The sequence below is a fragment of the Coffea arabica genome, chromosome 8e (assembly GCF_036785885.1).
Source record: "Coffea arabica cultivar ET-39 chromosome 8e, Coffea Arabica ET-39 HiFi, whole genome shotgun sequence".
Taxonomy (NCBI): Eukaryota; Viridiplantae; Streptophyta; class Magnoliopsida; order Gentianales; family Rubiaceae; genus Coffea; species Coffea arabica.
Genome location: NC_092324.1, coordinates 37,651,002 through 37,667,587, shown reverse-complemented (window position 1 = coordinate 37,667,587; position 16,586 = coordinate 37,651,002). Strand labels below are relative to the sequence as shown.

Sequence of the window (16,586 nt, the reverse complement as noted above, 5' to 3'; positions counted from 1 at the left end):
ACCCAAATTAAAAGTTCAATAGTCAAATAGAATGTTTGTGCCATTTTGAAACTATAGAGGAGTCACCTAACTTTAGCAAGGAAAATCATACGGGAATTCCGTGTATTTTACCTAGTTTGAAAGTTCAGGCATCAAATACATTGTCTGCCCTATTTTAAAACTAGAGAGGAGTCATGTGATCGTAGCAAGGGAAACCATAGAGAAATTTCATGTATTTTATCCTTAATTTTAAGTGTTAACAATGAGGTTATTATACACTCCCTAAAATATAACAAAGTTTATATTTATTTATGCCATAAGAACACATAAACACATAAACTTATTATAAACCCTAAGATTATTGGAATAAACATTAGAAATTAAAACTTTTTTCAGACAAATAAAAATGGTATGACAAAGCCCCAGTAGATATAACCAGTAGCTACATAACTGTGCTTTTTTCTGAAGCTACCTCTCCCACCTTGCATGTCACCAAAAATAAATTCGATTTACCGCTGCTACTTCAGCGTATCTTCTTCCCCAAGAACTTTCTTTCCTAACCAATTAGATCCCAAAACAAAGCCGATAAGTTATCCCCAATTTCCCCAGTACACAAAACCTTTTTCACTCTCTCCCTCTAATCCCCGGTCATGGGACGTAAGAAAATTGTCACAACCGTGGAACAAGTATCGGACGTTGACGACGGCGTTCTGCTCCCAGACTATAACCAGCCTCCGCCTCCGACTCCTTTTATCGGCGGCTCTGTTATTCCGATTGTTAATAAGCTACAAGACATATTTGCGTCGCTGGGGAAGGACCAACAGGAGCAGCTTTCGAAGCTGAAGCTGCCGCAGGTGGCGGTTGTTGGTGGCCAGAGTAGCGGCAAGTCTAGCGTCCTTGAAGCCCTAGTCCGCCGTGACTTTCTCCCCCGTGGCTGCGATATTTGTACTCGCTGTCCCCTGGTTCTGCAGCTGGAGAACCGTCCGTCCCTGCCCGGTGATGAGGATGACGGTCTCGAGTGGGGGGAGTTTCGTCACTTGCCTGGCCGAAAGTTCTACGATTTCTCTGAAATTTGCCGCGAAATTCAGGTTATTTAATTTATTGTTTTGAAATAGTTGTTGAATATCTGTTCTGTACTTTATTCTTCCTCTCTAGGAGGGTGGTGTTGTACGTTGTGCTTTAATGCTTGTAGATTGCTCTGGCTTCTTTTTAAATAGATAAAAGGGTGGTTGTATCTTATGCTTCTATAGTTGTATCCTGTAGCCATATCAAATTCATGCAGCTTGTTTTTGGCATTGGCATGTCCAACGATAGATAACTGTCAAATTATTGATTTGCACACATTCGGATGACAATGACATCATAGATTTTTAGGTTTGGTTGTGGAGAGCATGTTTCAGATTTTTCATTGTCACTAACTGCTTATGAGAAGTTTCTTGGCTGTGAATTTTTATTTTATTTTATTTTATTTTATTGAGATCTATCTAATGTCTGCTCTTTAGCCTTTGCCATTTAAGAGGAGTCAAGGAACCAAGCACTCTTAACCTGCCAAAAAAAGAGGGATTCTTTTGGCTTTTCAGACACATTGATTAAGAAAAAGGAGCGCATAGGATAATAAACCAAGTAATTCCCACATGCGTAACTGAAAGTAGCTAAATTCAAACATGACCGAATAAAGCAGCAGTTGTCTTAAGTTGGGATATAAAGCATAAGCTTTATAGAATGTTCAGAAACCAATAGTTGCGTTTATGTCATAGTGGTGTTTGTAACTGATTGATTTCCGCCTTTTATGTCCCTTTGAATTTTATGAGTTTGTGGGAATAAGGACCTGTTTTTGTGAAAGATGTGGATTAAACTAGGTCTTATATGCCATACAGCATTATGACTATTGCCATTGAGTTTCTGACATTGGAATTCAACATTCTGGCAGGTTGAGACTGAGAGAGAAGCAGGGCTAAACAAAGGAGTTTCAGATAAAGAAATTAGATTGAAAGTTTCTTCTCCAAATGTTCTTAATATAACCCTCATTGATCTGCCTGGGATTACTAAGGTACCTGTAGGGGATCAACCAAATGATATAGAAGCAAGAATCAGGGAAATCATAAACTCCTACATAAGACAGGAAACTTGTATCATATTGGCTGTTACTCCTGCAAACTCAGACTTGGCCACTTCTGATGCGCTTAAAATGGCTAGAGAGGTTGATCCAGCTGGTAGGCTTTTTGGCAGGATGATTTTCTCTGCTTGACTTTATTTGGAAGCAGCAGCATATATTTCTGTTATAGATTAGTCATCCTAGATATACTAAGCAATAAGCTTTATATGTATGTCTATCGTACAAGGATTTGATGTATTATGAGTATGAATGTAAATGTAATGTTATATGCTCTCTTTTATGGTTTAGTGGATTGACAAGTTTCGTTTTCTGCCAGGTTCTCGTACAATTGGTGTGATTACTAAGGTTGGTTTTTCATTTTAGCTTATTGCAATTGGAGAGAACAGTGCAGTGGGTTCTTTGAAGTAAAACTAGATTATGAAACCACTTTATTGTGGATGTAGCTTGATATAATGGACAGAGGTACTGATGCACGCAAGTTTTTGCTTGGAACTATTATTCCTCTTCGTTTAGGATATGTTGGTGTCATCAACCGCAGTCAAGAGGTAACTCTTTCAGGTTATTCACAATACTGTTGTCATTGCTGTTCATATCTTTTCTAATATGTAATTTTGTCAGTATTTGATTGATATCAACTCAGCTGAATTAGCTCGCAGATGCCGTGCATTGATTCTTGTCTTGTAGAACAAATTTGGGGTCTGCATCCATATTCATTCAACTTTAGTTCCTGAAGTCCACTGGTCTTTGAATGTCTTTTCTTAATTTCATTGTACTGAAGAATTTTTTGAATGGGGGGAGATCATTTCCAACAACTGTAGCTAATTCGGGATGTAGACAGGGTTTTGGATGCAAAGAAGATGGAACTGAAGAGCAAACAAAATTAGTTTACTTTCTCAAATGTTTCTAAGCATATCAGATTTGATGAAAGCCAATCTGTTGTTCAGGACTTATTTCATTTGTAGATCTTTCCAGTATAAATAGTGAGCTGTGGGGTTTTGTCCAACAGGATGGGAAGAAATATCTATTGTTTAGATTTAAAGAGATTACTTTTATAAATAAAAGAATCAAAATGTTGTAGTCATGGTCTCAACATTTATCTTGCCCTTTCAAATTTATCTATCAGCAAGTGAAGAAAAGAAAATTGGTAGGCAAATGAGAGAGGATGAGTAAAATTGAACATTCCTTTGAACATTCCTGTGCTGATGTTTTGTAACATGCGTTCTTCGTATTTGGTCAGGTCCGGGGATCCATCTATTTAACATCATTCAAGATAATCCTGGTTGTTAATAGGGCTCAAGGTTTGTGGGTGATTAAATGCCTGGCCTGTTCCACTTGCTTTCCTTTTTCTTCCGAGGGTATTATGGAGGGTGCAAGTCATGAAAATAGGAGGATGAGTAACACATGCAGTTCAGCTAACTTCAGAATTTGGCTCTATAGGCTCTGAAAAAAAAAGTTATTGATGTTGTGAAAGGAATGCCATAAAGCAAAATTTAGGGTTGCCCAATTCAGATTATGAAGGTGATGTAGGGATATATGGTAAAAGTATAGAAAATGATATTACAGTTGTGAGCTTAATACTAAATACCATTAGCTTGGATGCTGTAGGTTCAGACAAGAAACGTAAATCCTCTCTTTCAAAGTGGATCCTTAGAAGAGTTATGATGACAAGCTAGAGGGAAAAGTAGACAAATGGAACTAAAAATCTGATATCACTAAGAACTATTTTAACATGTGGCTGCAGTGAGTTTGGCATTCTCTCTTTTAAAACCATATTTAAGCTGTAAAGTTGAAAACCTGGTTTGTGAATGACATTCATTATTTTCCAACTATAGTCTGTCAAGTGTTATCTGCATTTTACGGGTGATCTTAAATAGTGTTAGTTGCTTCTTATTTTTGTTTTTTCTCCCAGGATATTAACAAGAATCGTAGTATTGCATCAGCACTTGCTTATGAGGAACAGTTCTTCCGTGATAATCCAGTACTCTTAAATATTCTTTTTTGTGTTTTTCATTTAACTTTACAGTTTATAATTGCTCCTAAGATGTTTACCTTTGTTGAAGGTATACAATGGCCTTAAAAATTCTTGTGGCATCCAGCATTTAGCAAGGAAGTTAAATCAGGTAGTTGTGTGTGTTTGCACTGTTATATGTAACTCAAAACAACATACTGTATTATTTGTACATACATACGATAAAAGGATCTATGTGAAAGTCATTTTGGTGCTTTGGTCCCCAATTATCAGTGCCACTCTTTTGAGACTTCTGTGTTGATTTGCCTTTGTAAACCCTCCTGAACTTCTTTCGCCTTTTGGAAAAGAAATTTGTAAACTTCATATAGGTGTCGCTAGCTTTCTCATTTGTGCAAATTCGTAGCTGTAGCAGTGAAATTTTGTGCTTTTGTTGAAGACGAGAATCATCAATCCTCAATCAAAGAGTATAGGATACAATTTTGAACCTTTCCAACAGCAAACAACACCCAAAGGCGATCTAGTCCCCCACGATTCTATTTGGAGAATATTAACAAGTTAACAAAAAGAGTAGAAGCTAGTTTTTATACAAGATAACCAGGGAAGTATTTGCTGGAATGTTAATTTCTTTAGTTTAATTTTTAAGAAATGCTTAAGTTTGTATAGAAGTTGAAGACCAAGGAGAATTAGAAACCTATCTCATATTGAATCTAAATGATGTAGTGCTCTGGTTTCTTCAGACACAATTTGGAGTGACAGTGAAACTGGTCAAAACCTACATTGATACGATAGCATTCTTCTGTTCGTGATATTTTCCTCGTTCAGTTTTTCTATCCTAAGTACTCTATCTGTAAACATTACATGTTTAGTTTCTTATGAAGTGTTGAGTTGAATGATTAATTAGTTATCAACTATCATGTTCCTTCTTGTTTACTTGTCCTTTTTTTTGCTCCATTATTTTTCCAGGTTTTGGAGCAGCATATTAGAGTTGTTCTTCCTAATTTGAGAAAAGAGTTAAATAATCAGTTTGTTACTGTGGCAAAAGAGGGGCATGCGTTGGGAGAGGTTATGGAATCAAAAGTAAGATGCAAAGCATTTTTAGAATCTTCTCTATTGAAAACGTTCTTGGAATGGTTATGAACAAAACAATTGTTGATGGTTTAACTCATCAATGATTTTGTTTTAAACATTGAAACAGACAGAGCAAGGTGCAATTTTGTTGAATATTCTGACAAAATATTGTGAAGGTGAGAACTGATTCATGCATATCTTTCATCTGTGCACCTTTTCTTCTGCATCATGGCAAAGCTTTCAGTCGTGTACCTTTTCTTGTTCTTTCCTTTTCATATGGCTTAGTTGTTCAGGGAATGCCCTTTTATTAAAAAAAAAAGAAAAGAAAACAATTCTTTTCTCTTGCTTAGATTGCTGCTTTTGCATGAAAGGAAATGTGACTATCCATGTTACAAAGGTATTCTTTTTTTTTTTTTTGGGTTTGATGTGACAAAGTTGTACCTTGACTTCTATAACTGTATTAGTTGTTTCAGAATCCATACTGTTTTGGACAGGCAACAATTCCCTGATTAATAAAATCGATTAGCTTGGGCTGTAAGAACCAAGTACAAAGAATATTTTTAATATATCTCAAACTTGAGCTTTGAGGAGCTTTTTCAAGAAAATCACTGCCAAGACAAATTACTGGCCTGAGTTGGCAAAAAGTAAAGCAGCAGACCATGCAAGTTCTTGGATACTAGCATGATTCAAGGTTAGGCATCAGATACCAGTCTTCTAGGTAAGCAAAGTAGTACAAGAAATGAAGAGGGACAGGATGGCTTTACAAAGAGGAGTATTTGAAGTTTGGGGTGAGTCAGGTGACTGGCTTTACAAAGAGGGAAATAAAGGAAGATAAAAAATGGGATTTTTTATATTCATGAAAGTATTCCCCTGCTTTGGGAGATTTTTATGAGGTTGACTGAGGATGGACTCGTTTCCAGTAACTGTAGTAATTGAATATCTATGCTTGCTTGAATTAATATTTGAAGTTTGGAGCTGAGGAGAAGTCACGGTTTTCATTCTGAAGTTGTATCACGACACATTGAGAACTACAAAATTAGCATTTTATGGAGCATAGGTAGCTAAAGTCAACAAAGGAAGGCTAAGAAAAGCTAGAAATTTAAGGAGACTCACGCATTATGTAACGGAGGCTTACTTTTCTTTTTTTGGCAAAATCTTTGGACCGGTTCCTTAGCCCTTTATACACACACACACACACACACACATATATATATATATATTGCATATTTGAGATCTAATTTTTATCTGGCAATATAAATTTCCAAGAAACTGCATTTTACTTTGAGAATCTGGCAAGCTACTAAGATGTCCCACAAATCTCTACCCCCCCCCCCCCCTTCCCCCTTTTTGTTTTAGTTGTTATTCTCTGCATCTCCTGTCTGTTTTACTTTCCTGTTATTACTTTTTGTTCATTTATTTTTGGATTAGATCTCTGTTTCTGCTTTCATTCTTTTAGTCCAAGTGCACCAGAATTTCCATCTGTGATGTTTATTGGAAAGCTTCACTGTGTTGTCCAGATTCCAATCTGCATCTAACTTTCCTTTTGTTATGTGACCGACTGAAGCATTTTCTGCTATGGTGGATGGGAAAAGTGAAAACCTGTCAACAACAGAGTTGTCTGGGGGAGCAAGGATTCACTACATTTTTCAGTCAATTTTTGTAAAGAGCTTGGAGGTGCAAATTTTATTCTTGAACTCATACTATTGATGTGCAAAGATGCCGAATTATAAATCCCAAACTCCCCCTTCACTCTGTGAAGCAGAGTTCTTCATTATACCTAAAAGATGTTTTCACTAAACAAATTTGTTTTGCCAATTTGTAAATGATGAAGAATGTTGAGAGCCGCATCTCCTGAGCAGATCATGTTCTGTTTGTAGGAAGTTGATCCTTGTGATGAGGTGACCGATGAGAATATTAGAATAGCTATACAGAATGCAACTGGTCCAAGAAATGCTTTATTCGTGCCAGAAGTATGTATGATGATCTTATGAAGTACCTTTTGAGTAAATCATAAAGAGTGTTTTTGATCTGATTCCAATGCTGATTTTTCAGGTCCCATTTGAAATTCTGGTTAGAAGACAAATTTCTAGGTTGCTAGATCCTAGCCTTCAATGCTTACAGCATGTTTATGAAGAACTTATTAAGGTGAAGAAACAACTGAAACAATTTAGAAACACTTCTGGCATATAGCGTTTAGCTCTTCTGTTTTCCCATGCTTCTCCTCTTCTTAAGATAGTCATACACACTAGACGCATGCATGAGACCTCTTTGCTGAAGAACACATATTTTAACATGAATGTTTGTGCAGATGAGTCATGATTGTGAACCAGAAGAAGTAAAAAGGTTCCCAAGGCTGAGAAGGCAGTTGGAGGATGTCACACTAAAGTTTTTGCATGATGGGTCAAAACCTGCTGAAAGGATGATAACAAACATGATTGAGATGGAGGTAATTGTTATCAAGTTTCTTTTTCTCAAGATGTGTCTTATGTTTTTTCCATTTCTTTAAGTCGTTTTGGCTGAAAATGTTTTCAGAACCAGTGACGATCAAAATTCTGGAAATTTTGCTTATAGATTGTCAGAAAACTGGCAATTCTGATTAGAGCTCTGAAGTAGGCATGTCTTGAGGTAGAGAAACATTTAGAATGAAAGAGCATGTGCAGGAGAGTTTTCACTAAAATGAACAGTTTAGCATACCTGTGTGTGGCTATGTGGAGAAATGAGTTAAATAGGTTGCCAATACAGAGAACTGATTCCAATTTCACTTGTCCTTACATCTGATATTGATCTTATTAAAAAGAACAAAGGGAGAAAACTATGTGATGGATTAAGCTATATGCTTCAGGTGACTATCATACCTCTCTTTCTATCAGAATTCATTATCAAATCTACTTTTTTTTTTTTTTTTTAGATTTGTCCTTTACTGTTCAACTTGGGTTCACCTGTTTGTTTACATAACTAGTAGTATAGCCATTTATTTGTTGCATATTTTTCTAGATACTTCAACTTTAGGATGTTGCATATTTTTCCAAATCTATAGCATTTCTATTACCTTTATGTTAATTTTCATTTCGTAACGATGGCTATTACTGATAGTTCTGGTGACTGCACCTGAAACGGCAACCTGTGAACACGATGAAAGGTGCAACATGCATGCACAAAATTTGAGAAATCATTGGTTGCATTATGTGCCGTATGCTGATACTCATTTATCTTTATATATTTGACATGGAAATTTCTTGAATTTGTGCTTCGACTTTAGCACCTAAATTCTCCTACATTTCCTTTTATCAAGGAATTCTTCTTGGTGCCACAAGGCTCTGTAAATTCTGATCCTAAGCAGACCTTGATCATACTACATTTTAAACAAAAGATCTCTGCATTGACTACAACACAAAAAAAAAAAAAAATTTGTTCCAACTATTAATTTTGTCATGTTTCTTGAGCCATCTATTAACTTTTTTTCACTGATTTTGCTACGTGTTCATCTTTTCACTACTTTGTTCGTGTTTAGATGGGTTATATAAATTCCTCCCATCCAAATTTTATTGGCGGGAAACGCGCTTTGGAGATTGCTGTGGAGCATGTAAGAGCTTCTCAGGTATCCGCACAACTCTGCAGAAATTAAATCATTGGGAAGTTTTTTTTTTTGTGCAAAGACCAAATATGTTTTGTGCCAATCATATATTCTTGTATGGGTCGTCCAACATGGCTTAGGATGGTAGAGATGTTCAAAGTAACGCATCAGAGATGGGCCAGATGTCTCAATCAAATCCATCTCGGTCTGATATTGGTGCTTTCCCAAACCAGGTACTATCTTCTGTGTATCTACTTTTATGCACGATTTGACAATTGCATATGAAGTCAAACATACATAATAAGTTGCCCCATGGAGAGAGCTCAAGACAGCAAGTAAACAATAGTAAACATAAATATAACTGTATGATACCATGATTGAGGTATATATTCTTGGAAGGCTGTACTAAAAGAATGTCCCAAGTAATGAGCCAATAGATTAGAATGTGCTCCTCTGTTTGTTTGTTTTTTTTTTTCCTGAAATTTGGAGAAGATTTCCTAGAGAGCAATTGACACGGAACATGAGGAAGGCATTTCACTTTGTTGCTCTTCATAACTGTATTCTAGCATGGGGAATCAGTCTTCTATGAAGATGGAAAAATTTACAGGCTCTTGTTCCTTCCTTCCTTCTCCTGTTAGACAACCTAAAGAGAACTTGTCTCTACGATTCTTTCTTCCTTTCTTTCTTTGTCTGATGCCTTTTTTTCCTTATGAAGCCAATATTAGCAACCCCTTCTCTGGACTGCCACTTCACTCAACTTCTTTCTTGTCTTGGACCAAATTTCCCTTCCTCTATTTGCAGACTTCTATATTGCCTATTTATATTATTCCAATTTTTATAACATAAAGAGTGGACATCCACTATTGATTCCTCTATCTTGATGCAGTAGTGGAAGCATGAGAAGCGGTGGAGTTACACGAACAACCTCTATAAGAGAACTGTTACACATACGAATCCTGGAAATGAATCGAAGATTCATAAAAACATGAGAAAACTAACACAACGATTGGCAAAACCAACCAAGATTTGATTAATAGAAGAAAATTCTATCTACAAAAACCCTAGATACACCTATTTATAGGCTATAGAGTCCTACTCAGAAAAAGAAACAAAAACACACTTAAAACCCTAAATGAAATAAAGCTGCGTAAAGACCAGATGAAGTCCAGCTCAAACACTGGCCTGAAGTCCGGCGGCTAGATGTCCAGTAGCGATCTTCATTGAGGATGATCTGCGAGGGGAGGATTCGCGAAGGCCTGAAGTGAATCCGTCCGCGGATCTCTTGTGCTAGTGGCTGCTTTGTTTGCATTCTTTGTCGTTCCTCGTGGCATGATTGCAACTAATAATCCTAATAAAAATAGTAATAAAACTATAGAAAATATCCTAATTAAAAACCCTAAATTAAATTATATTGATACAGACGAGGGATTCCTGAACCCGGGGGTCCTTGTTCTGTATCATATCTTGTCACTTCTGCAGCAAACTGCCTAGCTTACAGTCCCTCCCCAACCTCCTCTCCAACCATCCCATGCCTGTGTTACACTTCCCAGTATTATTATTTTGCCTGCCTCCTCCCTCCTCTTCTTCCATTGAAAAATTATTCTTCCTTTGAAACACTATTAAACAGAAATAAATAACATTATTAGTTTGTATACTTCATTTGTGAGGGAATTGTGCTATAGGACACTTCAATTTGACCCCACAAGGTTTAGGTGCAGGGCCTGAAATGTGAATTGGAGGGAGAAGGGTTGAGGAATATCTTCAGATATGGTGAAGTTGGAACGGGAGGTCTGTGATATATGAGGGAGTCCTGGAACAGTGTAGACATATCAAGTGCAAGATAAGATAGAAAAGGCAATTTGACTCCTTATTTCTCACTTAGAAGCCTTTTTGTAGTCACAGTGAAAGTGTATAAAATTCAAACCTGAATTTAAATCAAACTAGTCAAGAAATGAAGCTGCCTTCTGTTTATGTTCTTACCGGTTTTGAGTCTTTGACTGCAGAATGAAATTTTACTCAGGTTGTTAACTTTCTTCTTGTCATGATGTATCAGGCTGGTCAACCTCAGTCAAATGGTGAAAGAACTGCATCAATAGGTAAGCTTGTTAATGGAAAATTATGGTCATGATACACTTGTCTCTGCTCACAGCCTTGCTTTATCAAAATGTTCGGATTCTTTGGTTCTGGATTACATTCTATTTACCTTTGAGGGGTATCTTCTGTTAAAGGTTCACGTTCATGATTCCACATAAACACCAGAATCAAATAATTAGTATCTCCAATTAACATCAAAATTATGAATAAATCTGTCCACACCAAATAGGATAGCAAACAACAGAATCAATCTGAAACTACCCCTTCACGTATGAACTGCATGATTGACTTCATGTTTCCTTTTTCATGATGATGCCAGTCTAGACTTATTTCTTCATATAATCGTTATGGTAACAAATGAAGACAGAATTTGCACTTCTTGCCTCTCATTTCTTCTTAAACGTCTAAAATGCAAGTAATGTTAATCACATTGAAGTTCATTTTTGCGGTCAAGTAATATATTCATTGCTTTATCTATAAGGTGATTTAAACTTGCTGGTCCCAAATTACATGCATATCCTTTGCTGCATAAAGTTCAAACCCTTTTTGGACCTTATTAATGAATATCTATAAGTACCATGAAAGTTTTTTTTCCCTCTGTATCATTGGTCATTGTACTCTTGCTTTTCACTGGTCTGTGAATGTCTACACGCATGCAAACCATATGGTTTGAACTTTTTAAAATTTATATGGCATTCCAATCTATAACCATATTTTATGTAGATTACTTTTAACTAAAATTTGTTTGCAAAACTAATGCCTTGTTGATTTGCTTTTAATAGCAATTTTCATTATTTTATTTTGTTTTATTTTTTACGTTTGTCGTTGTAATCTTGCTGTTGCTTGGAACTTGGCTTTTGTTTCTGAATGTTTACCCACAGGCAGACTAATTTGTCTGAACCATTATATATATAAAGATGCATTACAATCAGTGGAATTATGAAAAATATTCTGTTGCTTATAAGTAATGACACGTATAAACACTTTGCACATAGCTCAAATTCTGTGTGCACACCTTTTTTTGTTAGCAGTAGATAACAATAATGAAATCTGAAGCTTCGTGTCTTACAGGAAATTCAACCACAAGGACATGGGGTATTTCATCCATATTTGGAAGCCGCTTAACCTCAGGAGAAACTTCATCCAGTAGAGAGCCTGGGAAAACTATGCATGATATTAATCAAGCACCTTCCATTATTCACCTTACCGAGGTGACCAGCTCGTGTTGAAAGAATATATTTATTTTGTAAATTCAGGATTTATTTTCAATAGCCATGATGACTCCCTCTCGCTCTGTCTCTGTCTCTGTCTCTCTCTCTCTCTCTCTCTCTCTCTCTGTGCATCTGTGATACAGCCACCATCCTTATTAAGGCCGCTGGAAAGAGGAACAGAGTACCAAACTGAGATTATAGTTATGAAATTGCTTCTTCAGTCATACTATGACATTGTTCGGAAGAATGTTCAGGACTTGGTGCCAAAGGCTATAATGCATTTTCTGGTGCTTTTCTTCTCTCTGATTCTGTTCATACTGAGTTTGGTCTTCCAGTATATTCTTCTGTTTCTTTTAAGACCAAAAAAGATATATTGTTCAATCTGTTTCTGTATGTCTACAACTATAGGTCAACGATATTAGAAGGGATCTTCTTGGCATATTCATAAAGAAATTGTACAGGTATGTAAGTACTTTTGTCATTCTCTCTCTTATATTTTGCAAACTCGAAGCTGCTTGATGCAGTTAGAACTGTATTTGCAAACACATGAATATAGCTCTCGAGTCATCTTACAGTTTACCCACAGGTTGGTTTTAATACTAATTACGAGTCATATTCATTAAGATACTGACATATTGGGACAAGACTATGGTACTGGATTTGAAAATGGAGGATAATTACGAACACCAAACGCAAACCCATGATTTTGTCAGAAATATAGAATGGTAAAAGTGCTAGAATTTGTGAAGGACTCTTGTAAGCATGGACCATAATAAGTTTCAAAACATGAAAGAAACTTATGTGTGTGTCCGCGGGATAAGCATTTGGGTGGAATTTATGGGTTTGCTTCTGAAGCTGATGAGTTTTTTGACCTAAATGCATCTCACAAAAGTTTCTAGCTGTGTCAAAACTTTCTAATTAGCAGAGGTAACTCTACAGCTTTCTTCATAACCCACTTTGACTGGAGTTCTATTTATGGATCTGTCCACTTATCTAATCCTTTTTCGCCAATTGGTATATGAAATGAAACCATCTTTTTCTTTCTCCTTTTCTGCTTATGGTGAAACTCCTACATGCATGACAGTTTGTGTCATCATGGATAAAGTCAAGGGATTAAACCAGGTAATTTGCAATGGCATTAGCTTACTGAGTAATTCTTTATCTGTTTGTATTAGTTAATACAGCAGTACCATCAACCAAATGTTTCTAAGAACTGCCAACTTTCAATTCAGATCCTGATCATAATAGTCTAAATCCAAGGAAAGTTTTAGCTGGACGAGCCAAATTTGTTCTTGAAATTTTCCTCAAGCTTTTACGTTAATGTTTGTCCAAGGGTTATGTCAAACCAAATGTTGTTGGAGCTGTCAGCCTGTGATTGTCATCGAAATTTCTAGGAGTTAAGAATTAGTTGAAATAGAGCATTACCAAATGTTACTGTAGATTATGTCAAAGTATCATGCATAATGCAATTACTTCTTCTAAGCGTAAAATGAGAACCAGAAAATTATACAGTATGAGCAAATATATCAATTGACTATTCAAGCATTCACCCTTGTTGCAAAATTGATATGTCTGTATGAAATGCTTTACCCCACATACACTATAAATGTTTGTGGTTGCCACAATTTTGTGCAGAGAAAGCCTTTTTGAAGAGTTGTTATGGGAACATGATGATGATGTCTTGAAAAGAAAACAGACTGGTGAAATGTTTCTTATTCTGCAACAAGCTATTCAGGTTAGTGGAGTAAGTTTGAGAATTTTTTGGTGCTCTGATGCAAGTTTAATACACTGATGTAGCTCACATCTGAATTCAAGGCTTTGCCTCTTAGATTGTGCCAAGACCCCAGAGAACGTTTTCATGTCTGTCTGGTAAAAGATTTTCATGGTGATCTCTTTAATTGAATGGGTAACATAAATATTTTGTCATTTTGGAAATATGCACATAGCCTGGCAAGTAGCATTGGGACATCTGGTGCATTCTTCCCACCAAAATGTCTGTTGATGAACAGTCTTCTTACCCAGGCGTGTCAATGTGATCCTTTTCAGAAATCATGGAATGTGCCCCTCCTTGGTTATCCACTCAATTTAGAATAGGTAGGAAATAGAGGAAAGTACAAAATTGAATGTTTATGCAGCTGCTGCATTCATAAAATGACAAAATGGCTTGTTTTGGGTGTAGCACCTATTTGGCACTTTTTTGTTTAAGCTGTTTCACATTTTGATCTGTAATTTGGGTTGCAAGAGAAACTCTCATTGGTAGGAAAGCTAACTTCTTGATTCAGGGTTATTGTCTGATTCTTCAGTATTATTCAGAATATGCAGATTCTAAGTTTTCTCCAAGAAAGTAAAATTTCTGTTTTTTTTTTTTGTTTCTTATAGACGCTTGACAAGGTTGTCGCTGATGTTTCTTCTACAACGCCAAGCAGTGATACTAATGACGCCTCAATTTTGCCAAGGTTCCATTGACCTTTCTTCTGATTATTTCTTCTGATTGTCTAGCTTGGCGATTCAATGCTGAACCAGCTGATATCAAACTCAAGACACTAGATTCTTTCTTGAAGACAATAGACGATCATGCAGCTTAATTCCATCATTATGAGCAGGTGGAGATTGATAAAGGGGTATAGAGCAACATAAAGTTATATAGTGTTAGTATAGGTTAGCTAGATGAAAGTTTTGACAGGCATATATAGTAGGTGGGTCGGATAATGATGTTTATTTAAGGCACAGCTAGTATAGGAGTTGGAAACGTGGTATGTTGTTTATGTATATGTTATATGCAGTTCTGGTGTAAGTTGAAACATGACAAGAAAAAAGAACAAAATCAACGTTATAGAATGATGGATATGACTTCTCTTTCGATTTTCAAATCTCTCGAGGAAGCATTATTGAGCTTTGGCACTTACTTCAGGGTATAGTTCTTCCGGAGCCAAGATTTCGTGTTAGTTGGTTACCATATTTAAGATAAGTGCTGAAGTTTAGTTATGCTTCTCTTTAATATAAACATTTTGCAATACACTTTTCGTTGTCAATTCTTTCTATGCCATTTACTTTTTGGTTCAACTATCTGGTGATACATATTCAGATAATCCTTTAAAATTAATCAAAAGGACAGAAGTTTAGGAAAAGCTTCTTATCACCTCACCATGTATTCTAAGATCTTCCTTCATTTACACATTTTCCTCATCTCTCACCCCTTTAAAGAATGTGGTGATTTTTCTAGGAAATTGAAAATACTTGATCACTCAATCTGAGTGCAGGTGGATCCGTATTGGTGACTCCCAAGCATTTGTTGAATATTGTCAAAGCCTAAAATACAGATTTAAATACATATCATGCTGCTCTAATCCTTTAAGCAAAATACCTATTAAATTCCGAAATATCTGTTGAAATTCAGGTTATGGAAGTAAAGCTAACAAAATATTTAATCTTAATTCTCAAAGCACCTATTAATTCCTATATTCCCGTTATTTTCTGATCTCTCTATGTGTTTCAAGAAATGTGACCAAAACCCATGGCATATTGTGCCATTAACAATAGTGCTTGGGTCATATTCAATATGAAAATAGTATTTTCCATGATTATATACAGATAATCAAATTTCAATTTTGAAATAGGATACAATAGTAATTTTTCAATCAAAACTTTAATTTATTGCATCATGACAGTAGTGTTTTGGTCACACTTTTTTATCCACCAACGGTAGCAAAGCTAGGACCTTTATTTACAGGTTGCAATAATATTATTTTAGATCTACAACGTGTTGCTATATAGATTTTGGGCCAACTAAATATTTGTTCTAGTAAATCAATGTAGTTAAAATTACAAAAAAAAAATTAAAAATTGTCTATAGCTTGAGATTCATTATTTTCCAAGTCATCTAATTGTATAAAATTGTATAATAATTAAAATTATGCCTAAGAATACAAGATATAACCTCTAATTAACAAATATAGTATGTGAATAATTTGTACACAATCAAACCGCCAGATGAATATTTGGTTGGCTTATAATTTATATGAAATGGACATGTAAGAAACGTTCAATATTAAGTAAATAATAGTTTCTTTAATAAAAAAAAAGTAAATAAAATTTAATAGAAAGGAAATAAATAGCATCATGTAATATATTTTAGTTCAAGATTCACCATTGTGGAAATTGTGAGGATAATTATAAAATATGTTAATACCTTGGAGGGCAATTATAGGGGTCAGAGAGAATACTATCAACATTCAGAAGGGGCAAAAGTAGGGCAAATACTAAATTTTTAAAATTTTTATAGGCTATTTTAGAGCCTTCAAAAAAATTGAGAGGGTGGAATTGTACCCCCTTGGCTGAGCATGGTTCTGCCACTAGCCCCAATGATATAATTTAATATGAAAATATTTTTCCATGTTTATATGCAGATAATCAAATTTCATTTTTAAAATGGAATATAGTATTAACTTTTGTCCAACTCCATACATTCAAGTTTATTTTTTTTGTTTGGGTATAGATACACCCATTGGGAGATTAAAATTTAAAAAAAAATACCAATAAAGACATTTGTTTGGAAATAATAAGACAAATTTAACA

General features: G+C 35.5%; 1 protein-coding gene across 3 annotated transcripts; it reads left to right on the top strand.

Moving 5' to 3' along the window:
- The first annotated feature begins 405 nt into the window (after positions 1-405).
- On the top strand, positions 406-14,881 carry LOC113703964 (dynamin-related protein 3A-like). 3 transcript variants are annotated; one of them, XR_011819733.1, is made up of 20 exons: positions 406-1,067; positions 1,910-2,192; positions 2,412-2,440; positions 2,539-2,640; positions 4,005-4,073; positions 4,156-4,215; positions 5,028-5,141; positions 5,260-5,308; positions 6,697-6,806; positions 7,010-7,102; positions 7,185-7,277; positions 7,441-7,578; positions 8,644-8,730; positions 8,847-8,939; positions 10,760-10,802; positions 11,872-12,011; positions 12,155-12,298; positions 12,420-12,476; positions 13,647-13,746; positions 14,391-14,881. XR_011819733.1 is itself a non-coding variant. In XM_027225516.2 (20 exons), the coding sequence occupies exons 1-20, from the start codon at positions 630-632 to the stop codon at positions 14,475-14,477; spliced, it is 2,325 nt and encodes a 774-aa protein (XP_027081317.1). In that variant the 5' UTR covers positions 407-629; the 3' UTR covers positions 14,478-14,881. The 3 variants fall into 3 exon arrangements, 2 of the variants coding, with proteins under 2 accessions (XP_027081318.1, XP_027081317.1); XM_027225516.2 differs by having other exon boundaries at positions 407-1,067; positions 12,420-12,472; XM_027225517.2 differs by lacking the exons at positions 7,010-7,102; positions 7,185-7,277 and having other exon boundaries at positions 12,420-12,472.
- The last annotated feature ends 1,705 nt before the right edge of the window (positions 14,882-16,586 follow it).

What these genes read in the sequence shown, in the direction of transcription:
- LOC113703964 (XM_027225516.2), top strand. Translation starts at nt 630, where the DNA reads ATGGGACGTAAGAAAATTGTCACAACCGTGGAACAAGTATCGGACGTT. An exon ending in TAGAGAGGTTGATCCAGCTG is followed by an intron (nt 2,193 to 2,411) that starts GTAGGCTTTTTG and finishes GTTTTCTGCCAG; the next exon opens with GTTCTCGTACAATTGGTGTG. An exon ending in TGAAAGAACTGCATCAATAG is followed by an intron (nt 10,803 to 11,871) that starts GTAAGCTTGTTA and finishes CGTGTCTTACAG; the next exon opens with GAAATTCAACCACAAGGACA.